At 52.3% G+C, this 10,879-nt stretch overlaps 1 protein-coding gene across 23 annotated transcripts in view; it reads right to left on the bottom strand.

Annotated features, from left to right (window-relative positions):
* Nucleotides 1-10,879, bottom strand: part of LOC124083101 (uncharacterized) — a 14,792-nt gene extending 3,913 nt beyond the window's left edge. For 9 of the 23 annotated variants that reach the window (XM_046429670.2, XM_046429680.2, XM_046429671.2 and 6 more), the window contains exons 1-3: nt 10,764-10,879; nt 569-634; nt 39-440 (exon numbers count right to left, since the gene is read on the bottom strand). In XM_046429670.2, coding sequence (XP_046285626.1) covers nt 39-440; nt 569-634; nt 10,764-10,850 — 555 coding nt within the window. In that variant the 5' untranslated portion in view covers nt 10,851-10,879. The other 14 variants (XR_009225446.1, XR_009225444.1, XR_009225447.1 and 11 more) reach the window with 9 other exon arrangements.

Raw genomic sequence — 10,879 nt, 5'->3', positions numbered from 1 at the left:
TGGGACGAGGGCTGCTGAGGCCCCTCTCCTGCACTTACCCTCGGCTCTGTCCACCGAGGCCCTGGCTTCTGAGCCGTCCTTTCCGAGGCCCCCGGGAGGCTGCCAGTGCCCATCTGCCAGGCAGGCTGCTCTTCCGTCTGGAGGCTCCTGGAAACAGCCGCCTCGGACCCCTCCCACAGCCACCCGCCCACTCCAACCACCTGCCCACCGGCCCCAAAGGAAGGGGAGTTTGCTGGAAGATGGCCAAGGGTGGACCCAAAGGTCTTTCCGGAGCATCCAGAGGACTGTGGGCAAGGAGAGCCAGGGTTTGCCTCCCAGCCCCTGGCACCCACTTCACCATCTCTACAGCAGACGGGCACCCAGCAGGTGTCAGGCCACAGCAGGGAGGCCGCGGGCGGAGCGTGGACTGAGGCACTGCTCTCGGGAGACCTGGTTTGGGGCTCAAGTCAACCACTACTCACTTTGTGACCTCAGATAGGTTGCTTCACCTCTCTGGGCATCCTTTGCCTCAACAGTTAAATGGAGGTAATTTGGGGCTGGGATGTGGCTCAAGCGGTAGCGCGCTTACCTGGCATGCGTGCGGCCCGGGTTCGATCCTCAGCACCACATACAAAGATGTTGTGTCCGCTGATAACTAAAAAATAAATATTAAAATTAAAAAAAAAATGGAGGTAATTTTACCCCCTCTGCAAGATGCCTGGGAGATAGAGCAGGCATGGGGCAGGGGCCAGCGCAGCCGGCACTAAGCAAAGAGTCCACCAATGGCTCTGTTGTTGCTATGGAAGGTGCTGGGGGTTGAGCGGTAAGGTGGTGCCCCTGTCCTTGAGGAGCAAACAGGTGAAGACAAGTGTGACTCAGCCATTACTGACCCACACCACGAGTCACAGAAGAGGGCCCTACAGGCTGGTGGTGGGAAGAGGACAGAGAAAACCCCAGAAGGCTTCCTGGTGGAGGGGGCAGCCCCAGGCAGCTCAGCTAACTTCTCAGAATCTGGTCAATTGTTCCTCCCTTCCTTTCCTCCCTCCCTGCCTTTCTTCCTTTTGCATTTCTGGGGATTGACTGGGGCCTTGCTACCCAAGTTCTCTACCACATCCCCAGCCCCTTTTATTTTTATTTTGAGACGGGGGTAGTGCTAAGTTGCCCAGGTTGGCCTCAAAAACTAACTTTGAGACAAAACTCTATGGTGACCAAAGCAGATCAGTGGTTACAGGAGTAGGGCTGGTAAAGGAGCCCAGGGAATGTTCTGGGCCTCATTGTGCCGGTGGTTACTCGGCTGCCGTTTGTCGGACCTCATGGCACTTCACACTTGGAAGCGGTGAGTTTTATTGTGTGTGAATTGTGTCTGATGGGGCGGGGCTGGGGCTGGGGCTGGGGCTAGGTGGAGAGCGCTTGCCTCACAAGTGTGAGATCCTGCGTTCCAATCTCAGCACCACATAAAAATAAATCAGCAGTCACCCATAATCCCCACTGCATTGTTAATGACTTGGTAAATGACCTAGAGAAGTAATATGTGTACTCCATACTTACCTTTACAAAAATTTGGTATCATTGTACATACTATTTTCTAATCTGATTTGTGTGTGTGTGTGTGTGTGTGTGTATCAGGGATTGAACCCAGGGACTTAACCACTGAGCCACATCCTCAACCCTTTTTATTTTTATTTTTTTGAAACAGGGTCTCACTCAGGTGCTTAGGACCTCACTGCATGGCTGAGGCTGGCCTCCAACTTGCAATCCTCCTGCCTCAGGCTCCTAAGCTGCTGGAGTTACAGGTGTGCACCACTGTGCCCAGTTAATTTTCAAATCTATTTTGATATTATCATGTGAACATTTTCACTCTGCTATTATCCTGCAATGAAGTTTTATTTCCCACATGGTGGCCCACCTACAGATACCACCCGCCTGAGTGCCCCCCCTCCTACTCCCATGTGATGGCCTGTCATTTCCTGCTTCTCAGGCTCCTGCAGGGTGCCCTGTACATCCTACAGCACAAGTCAGCATTCCCTGTGTGGCCCCAAGTGGACCTGGTGTGAGGGCCCCAAGTGGACCTGGTGTGAGGGCCCCCAGCAGACCGTCTCCCTTCAGGAGAGGCAGAGCAGCCCCTGCCCCAGCACCTCCACCTGAAACTGAGCCCCCAGGCCAACCAGCCTGGGTGAGCTGACCAGGGGACCCACAGACGCACGATGAGTCCTGGAGGGTTTGCTCTGCAGCAAAAGCTGCCCCATGCAGTGAGGGAACAAGGCCTTCAGGCTTCGTGCAGAGAGCAACATTTGGGCTGGGAGTCAGGCCAGGCCGGGGAGGGCCAGGAAGCACTGAGGGTGCTGCACATCGTGAGCCTCAGTCAGACGTCGCTGCACACCCTCCATGGCTAAATCCCAACACCGACTACACCAAGTGCTGACGAGGATGCAGAGCAACAGAAACTCCCGTTCTTTGCTAGTGGGAATGCAAACTGGTGCAGCCACCTGGAAGATGGTTAGGGGGTCTTCACAGAGATGAATATTCTCCTACCATAAGAAGCAGCTCCTTAGTATTTACCAGAGATGAAAAGAAATGCATTATCAGACCACGAAAGGGCATGGAGGGGCTTCACAGTATATTGCTACGTAGGAGAAGCCAGTCTGTAGAGACCACATACTGTATGATTCCAACATTCTGGAAAAGAAAAAACTGGGGAGATGGCAAAGAAAGCAATGGCTTCAGCCAGGCACTGTGGGTGGAAGCCCAGTGACTCGGGAGGCTGAGGCAGGAGGATTGCGAGTTTGAGGCCAGCCTCTGCAAATTAGTGAGGCTCCGTCTCAAAATAAGTAAATAAATAAAGATGTCTGGGGATGTAGCTCAGCGGTAGAGCACCAGGAAGGAAGGAAGGAAGGAAGGGCATCCAGGAATGCAGGGAAAGAGAGGGAAGGATGAATAGGTGATACATAGGGGATTTCTAGGGCCATGAAATTATTACTATTCTTTACGTGCTTCATTTATTTTCAGAACTAGAGATTGAATCCAGAGGCATTTTACCCCTGAGCTACAGCCTCAGCTCTTTTCATTTACTGATTTCATTTTATTTTGAGGCAGGGTCTTGCTTAGTTGCTGAGGCTGGTCTCAAACTTGTGATCCTCCTGCCTCAGCCTCCTGAGAAGCTGGGATGACAGGCATGCACCACCCTGCCTGGTGCCCTGAGATTATTAAACCCCTAGGAACGGTTCTGTTGCATAAGCACATGCCCGTTTTTAATGGTTGGTGACTGGAGAGTTGACTCTCAGTTTACAGCTGGGCCTCTGGGCTTTTTAACACTCAGATGAAAACAGCGGCAGTCCCTAGGGTCAGGCCTTCGCAGGCCCCCACCCCACTCCCCACCCCTGCTTATGTCCCCCCAGCAGGGCTTCCTGTTGTTTGCCCCGACTTTGGCTGTGGCTCCTCATCTCAGCCACGGCCTCTCCTCTGGACTCCTCAGAGACATCACTTCCCACAGTCTGGTGACATCTCCAGGCCTCGGGGGCTGGCTGGGGGCTCCTGTGGGCTGGGCACCCTTCCTGAATCACAGAAACGTGGCCATGATCAGCTGAACAGAAGCTTCTCGAAGGTTTGGGGCAGATCTCAGCCTGGCCCTGGCCGAGGGAGGTCCTGCCTGGGATGGCACCAGCTGCCTCTCCGCTGTCTGGGGTCAGGCCCAGGCCATGACCCACAGTGGGAGTGCCACAGGCTGGCACCGCACCCAGGGCCCTGGCCGAGGCTGCTGCAGCTCCTGCTCCTGAAGGGTCCACAGTGGGAATACTGTTCCCCTAGGGAAGGTCCTGACTCCGCTAGAGGGCTGGTCACCTCCCCAGGCCCGGCCAGACCGCCACGCCAGTGACCGTACATCTTCCAAGCCAGGCGAGCTCTGCCAGCCTGTTCCGCTCAGGTCTTGTTGCTGCTGTTGTTTTGTCTTCCCTGTGAGCAGAAGACCTAGCAGAACAGTTAGAGGAGGAGAAGTTTATTTGGGATCATGGTTTCAGAGGTCTCAGTCCACAGATGGCTGTCTCCGCTGCTCTGGGCCCGAGGCGAGGCAGGACATCTTGGCTGAAGGGTGTGGTGGAGGGAAGCCACTCAGACCAGGGCACCAGGAAGCAGAGAGCTCCACTCCCCAGGGACGAAATATGCACCCCCAGTGACCCGCCCTCCAGCCACGTCCTACCTGTTCCACTCACTCAGTCTCTTCAAGTGGATCACGGGCTGCGTGGGCTAAGGCGCTCGGATCCCCAGTGTTTCACCCCTGAACTTTCTTGCTTTGACTCACACGTGAGTTTCGGGGGGACGCCTCATATATAAACTCTAACACCAGGGCGCCCCAGCAGGCCCAGGGCACCCTGCTGAACTTGGGCAGCCCCCCCACATCCTCCTGTGGAAGCGGTAGTTACAATGTGAGCGCACACACACACACACACACAATCACACACACACACACACACACACAATCACAAGATTTTCCTGCATATTGCTGTCAACGTTTTTTTATTCTTTAACACACCAGCTCACAGGATTGAATGGAAGACGTGACACTGAAGTCGGAAGTGCCTGGCTTTGGGCAGAGCTCTTCCCTCCAGCTGCCCGACAAGGCCTTTCAAGAACAAAAGGAGGGTCTTCCCAGAATAAATCCCCTCTCAGGCCCTTAATGCAAAAACTGCCCACCATCTTAAAAATGGCAGTTTACAGCTTGGCACCTCTAAGATGCCTTCTCCCGTGGCACCCCACCACGCGCTCATTCCACTTGCACTGATGTTTGAAAATTGGCAATTCAGAACGGTACTTTTTCGTCTGGGTACTTTGGCTGGGTGTGGTGGTGCACGCCTGTGATCCTAGTGGCTCAGGAGGCTGAGGTAGGAGGACCATAAGTTTAAGGCTAGCCTCAGCAATTTAGTGAGGCCCTAAGCAACTGGTGAGACCCTGTTTCAAACTAAAAAATAAAAAGGGGCTGAGGATGTGGCTCAGTGATAAGGGCCCCTGGCTTCAATCCCTAGAGGACACACACACACACACACACACACATATACAAAGGTACTTTGATTTGTTTTAATTTGCATTTCTCTGATTGCTAGAGAAATTGGACATTTTGGGGTACATAATATTGGCCCATGTGTATTTCTTCCTATGTGAGTTGCCTATTTCAATGACAGGCTTATGTTTTTGTTGCTAACATGTTGGGATTATTTCTCCCAGTTTTTCATTCTCATTTCATTTATGTTCTGACAGCTAAACATTTACATCTTTACATGGCCAAATAAAATATTTTCCTCTATGACCTCTGTCTTCTGTGTCATCCTGAGGAAAAGACTCCCCACCTTAAATTCATGTCAACATTCATTTATGAGGGCAACCTTGATTCTTGTTTGGGATTTCAATGCAATGGAAGGGATCCAATTTCATTGTTTCTAGATACAGAGCCAAATTCCTAGGAAACTTGCTTATTGAATAATCTCTTCTTCCCCTCACTGCTTTGAAATGCTACCTTTATCGCTTTAGTAGATCCTGTACACCTACACCGGTGTCTTTGTTCTTAAAATCCCTGCTTCCCAGGGTGTTATGAGATTAAAGAAGTAACCTCATCAGGCCTGAGCACGGGGGACATGGGATCTGCTCCAGGTGTGTGGTCTCCCCTCCCCTCCCTCCCTCCATATGCTATGCCATTGACCTTGGGGTGCGGCCACAGCTCCTCACCATTAGGCCCCAAGCCACTTTCTGGTCTTTATCACCTCCGTCAATGTGATCTGGCTCAGGAGCTGGGGTGGATTGGGGTGGGGTGGCCTGTCAGGGAGACTTCACAGGGAGATGGCCTTTAAGCTGGGTGTGGGAGGGGAGAGGAGTGGGCAGTGGAGCAGGGAGAAAGGGCCCTGCAGGCCAAGGAAACAGCATGACCCAAGTGGGGATGACATTGGGCAAGGACAGGAAGCCCAGGGGGAGGGGGGCAGCAGCTCACCCAGAAGGAGCTGCTTGTAGGGTGAGGGGCTTTGTCTTGTAAGGTGAGGGGCTCATGGAGTGGCAGCCACATGGTCATGTCTCCGTGACTTAGGAAGATCACCCTGGGTCAGATGGGAGGCAGGGAGGCCAGCCTTAGGAGGCTACTGAGACAGCCTAGATAAAGGGTCACGATGGCCGTGAGGGTGGAAGGAAAGGGACAGTTCACAGGAATATCCTAATGGTCAAAGCTGGCAGCAGCCGGCAGGGGAAGGAAGGGGGGGTGGGAAAACCGCAGGCTCCTGGCTCGGGCAGCAGGACAGATGGTGGGGGCGGGCACTCCAGGGACAGCAGGTTTAGGCCTGGCAGGGGAGGGCTGCGGGGGACAGAGGGTGTGGTGGGAGACGCTGAGAAGTTCAGAACGTGGAAACCGCGGCACGCAGTGTGTGCTCTCCAGGCTCCTGGAGGCCAGGGCCGAAGCAGGGCAGAGGGACGGCGGGAGTGGGCGGTTGGGAAAATATTTAGGAAGGTGAGTCAAGGAGATCTGGTGGGTGAGAGGAGAACTAGTCTAGGACCATACCTGGGGGTCACTGGGTGTGACACAGGGGAAAGAGGAAGCTTGATGGGCAGATCTGTTCATTAACCAATCTTCAATTAAGCAGCTGTGTGTGTCAGACTTTAGCACCTGATAGACCAACACCATCCCTGCCCTCGGGGACCTACATTCAGTGAGGACAGATGGACGATAAAAAAAAATCAATAAGCAGGGCTGGGGCTGGGGCTCAGTGGTAGAGCGCTTGCCTGGCAGGTGTGAGGCACAGGGTTCGATTCTCAGCATCGTATATAAATAAATTAAATACACTCCACTGATCGATATTTCTATCCTTATCCCAGTACCAGTCTTGCTTGCTGGAGCTTTATAATAAATTTTGAAACAGAAAAAAAAAATTAAATAAAGTCCATTGATAACTAAAGATACATTTTAAAATAGAGCAATTTTAAAAAATCAATCAGTAAATGTGTGTCAGGTGGTAACAGGTGCTATGTAGGAAAATAAAGAGGAACTGCCTTTAAAAAGGCATGGCCAAGGGTGGTCCCACTAAAAGGTGTCTTTGAGCACAGACCTGGGGAGAGGGGAAACATGCATTCCAGGCCAAGGGAACAGCAAGTGCAAAGGCCCTGAGACAGAAATGTGCTAGGAGCCAGTGGCTGGAACGAGGGAGAGAGAGGCCAGGCACGAGATGGGAGAAGTAGCGGGCAGATCCTGTGGGGCCTTGGAAATTTTGTGGGGGACAGGGGGGTTACTGGGGATTGAACTCAGAGCACTAGATAACTGAGCCACATCCCCACATCTATTTTGTATTTTATTTAGAGTCAGGGTCTCTCTGAGTTGCTTAGCACCTTACTTTTGCTGAGGCTGGCTTTGAACTTGACATCCTCCTGCCTCAGCCTCCTGAATCACTGGGATTATAGGTGTGTGCCACCATGCCTGGCTTTGATTTGTATTTTAAATGCTTAATGGTTAAAATTTCCTTGGTCTTTGGATCCCAATGCTGTCACTCTAGATGGATGAGTTTGGAGAACTCCATGCCTTCACCATCTGTAAAGTGGGGATAGTAACAGGACTCCCTTTGTATGGTTATTTGAAGATCAAATAAGATTAACAGAAAGAAAGGTCTCGCTCAGGACAGCCTCTGGTGAATTCTGATCACTACACATGGAAGCAGTTATCATACTAATGATAATCAACACGATGCTCTTGGTGAGGATACACTGGCTAAGGTCAGGGTGGAAACGGGCACCATTTGAGTGGCCCCTGCCGTGGGGCAGAGCGATGGAGTGGCCTGGACTAGGGGGACCACAGTGCACGCCAGGTGGTCAGCAGTGGAGCTGGCTGAATGTGCTGACGGGTCAGATGTAAAAAAAGGGAGGGGCGCTGAGCACTGCTTCAGGGATTCTGTCCTGAGCTGCCGCTTGACGACGGACGAGAGGCTGCAAGAGGAAGCCTGGGCGCCAGCGTGGAGCGTGTCAGCTGGGAGACGGGCCCTGAGTGTCTCAGGGTAAACGCAGCTGGAGTGGCCTGAGCTGGGCGAGGACACTGGACAGCAGCAGGGACACAGTGGACATGTGGTGCTGGGAGACCAGATGGGCTGGCAAGGAAGGGAGTGTGGAGGAGAGGAGGCCCCAGGATAGGCCTGGGGCCGCCAGGTGGACACCGAGGGCTCCCCCCAGCCGGGTTCAGCGAGGTGCATCGTGAAATGCCTGCACTTTTGAGGCGCCTTGTGCAGAGGGCTTTCTGTTTTGCCTGAAATCTCTCACACATCTGAAGTAGCATTTCTAGGACACATAATTGGGACAGGGCTTGGGAAGACACCAGAACACAGAGGAAGCACAGGGGACAGATGGGGAGCCAAAGCAGAAGCCTTTGCCACTCCAGAGACACGCAGCGCAGGGAGGATGTTCACATTAGAGACAGGCTTTCAGGGGGCGCGAGTGACCCAAAACGTGCAGAAGGATTGAAGGAAAGGCAGCGGGGGCTGGGAGCGCGGCTTCAAAGATGGACACACTGTGGTTCAAGCCAGGCTCTGCCCCACGGTGACTCTGGATGTGGCACTGTCCTTTTGTCCTAGCTTGTCTGTGAAACAGGAGCATCAGGGCGTCTCTATCACAAGTATCGGAAGCTGTGAACCAGATAACGCTTTATAAAGTGCTCCACGTAGCTCCAACCCACAGTCAAGTGCAGCTGCCTAAATTCACAGGGAGAGCAGGAAAAGCAAAAAGGATCCAAAATAGAACAAAGGGGAAATGCACAGGGCTGGAATCAGTGCTGGGAGCGGGGCTGGATTCTCGGGCGTGACTCTGACAGACCGGCCCTGCTCTCAGAATAATGTGCTGCCAAATCCCTGTGCTGTCTTGGAACGCTCCATAATTTCATCCTTGAACTTGTGTTTTGCAAGCAAATCCAGTGCAAAGGAAGTACATGCGGGAGCAGAGAGGACATACCAGGTGGCATCGAGCAGGTTGAGGCCAGTGAGAATGACTGGCAATGAGTAGCACAGGTGCCTAGTAGTTGCCCTGGCCACCTGGCATGCACCCACATGGCTGGGCAGCCTGGGACACTGTGGGGCTGCAAGGGGACAGCAGGGGCCAGAATCTGTGCCCAGACTGGCAGCAACAGAAGAAACAATGGTGGTGGCACTTCCAAGCCAACCACGCCAAGGCAAGAGAAGGGGTCCACCTGGAAAGGCACTCCCAGCTCTCGGCCCAAGCACTGGCCAGGTGCCACCCGCCCACCACTGGCCCGCCACCTGCACCAGGGTGGTAAACTTTGTCATGATATGTGAGTTATTAAAATATAACATGTGAATTATTAAATTGTTAGAAAATAAAAGCATCCACCTGGATGTTGCAATAAAACATAACAGAGAATTTTCCAAAGAGTTTAGAATCTCTGGTTTTGAAAACTGCTGCAACATTGCAAAGCAAAAATCCTCAGGCTTACACATGGAAATTTAAGTAGAACGGTCATCACATTCTATAGAAAATAATTGTATGTTCAGGTGAAGTTTCACTGTTATTGAGGAAGACAATTTTAAGATTAATTTTTTTTTGTAATAGAAGAAAAAGCAGGTGACTCACATAAACAGGTTATTAAAATAATATACATGGGCTGGGGATGTGGCTCAAGTGGTAGCCCGCTCGCCTAGCATATGTGAGGCACTGGGTTCGATCCTCAGCACCACATTAAAATAATAAAAATAAAGACATTATGTCCACCTAAAACTAAAAAATAAATATTTAAAAAATAATAACAGGGCTGGGGTTGTGGCTCAGCGGTAGAGTGCTCACCTAGCACATGTGAGGCCCTGGGTTCAATCCTCAGAACCACATAAAAATAAATAAATAAATAAAGATATTGTGTCCATCTAAAAAAAAAAAAAGCAATAAATATATTTTAAAATAAATAAATAAACAAATAATAACAATATGCAAATCACACTTGGCGAGGTAGTGCACACCTGCAATCCCAGCAACTCAGGAGGCTGAGGCAGGATTGCAAGTTCGAGGCCAGCCTCTGGCTACTTAGTAAAAAGGGCCAGAGATACAGCTCAGTGGCAGAGTGCCCCTGGGTTCAAACCCCAGTTCCACTAGCAAATAAATAAATAAATAAAAATTAATTAAAACATCACAGCATGAACAACTGTTCTGGTCACCTGGGAAGGCTGGCACATTCGCCTGGAGCTCCAACTTTTCCAATTTGTCTTCCCATCATCCCCTTTAGAGAGCTCTCAAAGTGAAACTCCTGCTTCTGAATTACCCTGGGGCGGGGCGGGGCACATCCGGGTCCCTGGCAGGTAATACCTGTGACAAGTGCTTTGGTGTCTGAAGACTGCCGCTCCTACTTGAATGAGGGCGGGGAGCAGTTGCACGTGGGGGGTGGCGTGACCACTAAGCAATACCGCCTCCGCGTCCCAGTTAATCTTCTTGACTGAGATGGGCAGCTAACCCGGGGTCCAGCAGGGTGGGTGGCCTGGCCAGCCCACGGCAGCACTGGGTAGGGCTCAGCGCCGCGGGCCCCAGGGCTCGTTCCCTGCGGCAGGCTGCAGCCTCCCGGCCGCGTCTTCCAGGCGGTGGGGCTCCAGGCCCAGAAGTCCCTTCAAGGCAAGGGCTTAGCGCCTGGGGAACCGGAAGTGCGAACCCCCCCAGGCCCTTGGCCCCTCCCACTTCTGCTTAGCCAATCCTTGTGCCCCATCGTGGAGGAAGGCGACCTGATTGGCTTAGCCATCACCAGGTGTGGGCGTGGTCACACCATGACTGACAGTGGGCCGACTTACCTGCTCCTCCACCCCAACCCGAGCTCCCGCGCCTGCTCTGATCAGCTGGGACCTCTTTCGTCCTTCTGATGGCTCCTCGAAATTCATCTTGACCTCTTCCGCTCTTTCATCATCAA

The sequence above is a fragment of the Marmota monax genome, unplaced genomic scaffold (genome assembly GCF_021218885.2).
Source record: "Marmota monax isolate L192 unplaced genomic scaffold, Marmota_monax_Labrador192_F-V1.1 WCK01_AAM20220418_F8-fsc00051, whole genome shotgun sequence".
In the NCBI taxonomy this organism is placed as follows: Eukaryota; Metazoa; Chordata; class Mammalia; order Rodentia; family Sciuridae; genus Marmota; species Marmota monax.
This window is presented reverse-complemented; position numbering and strand designations above follow the sequence as displayed.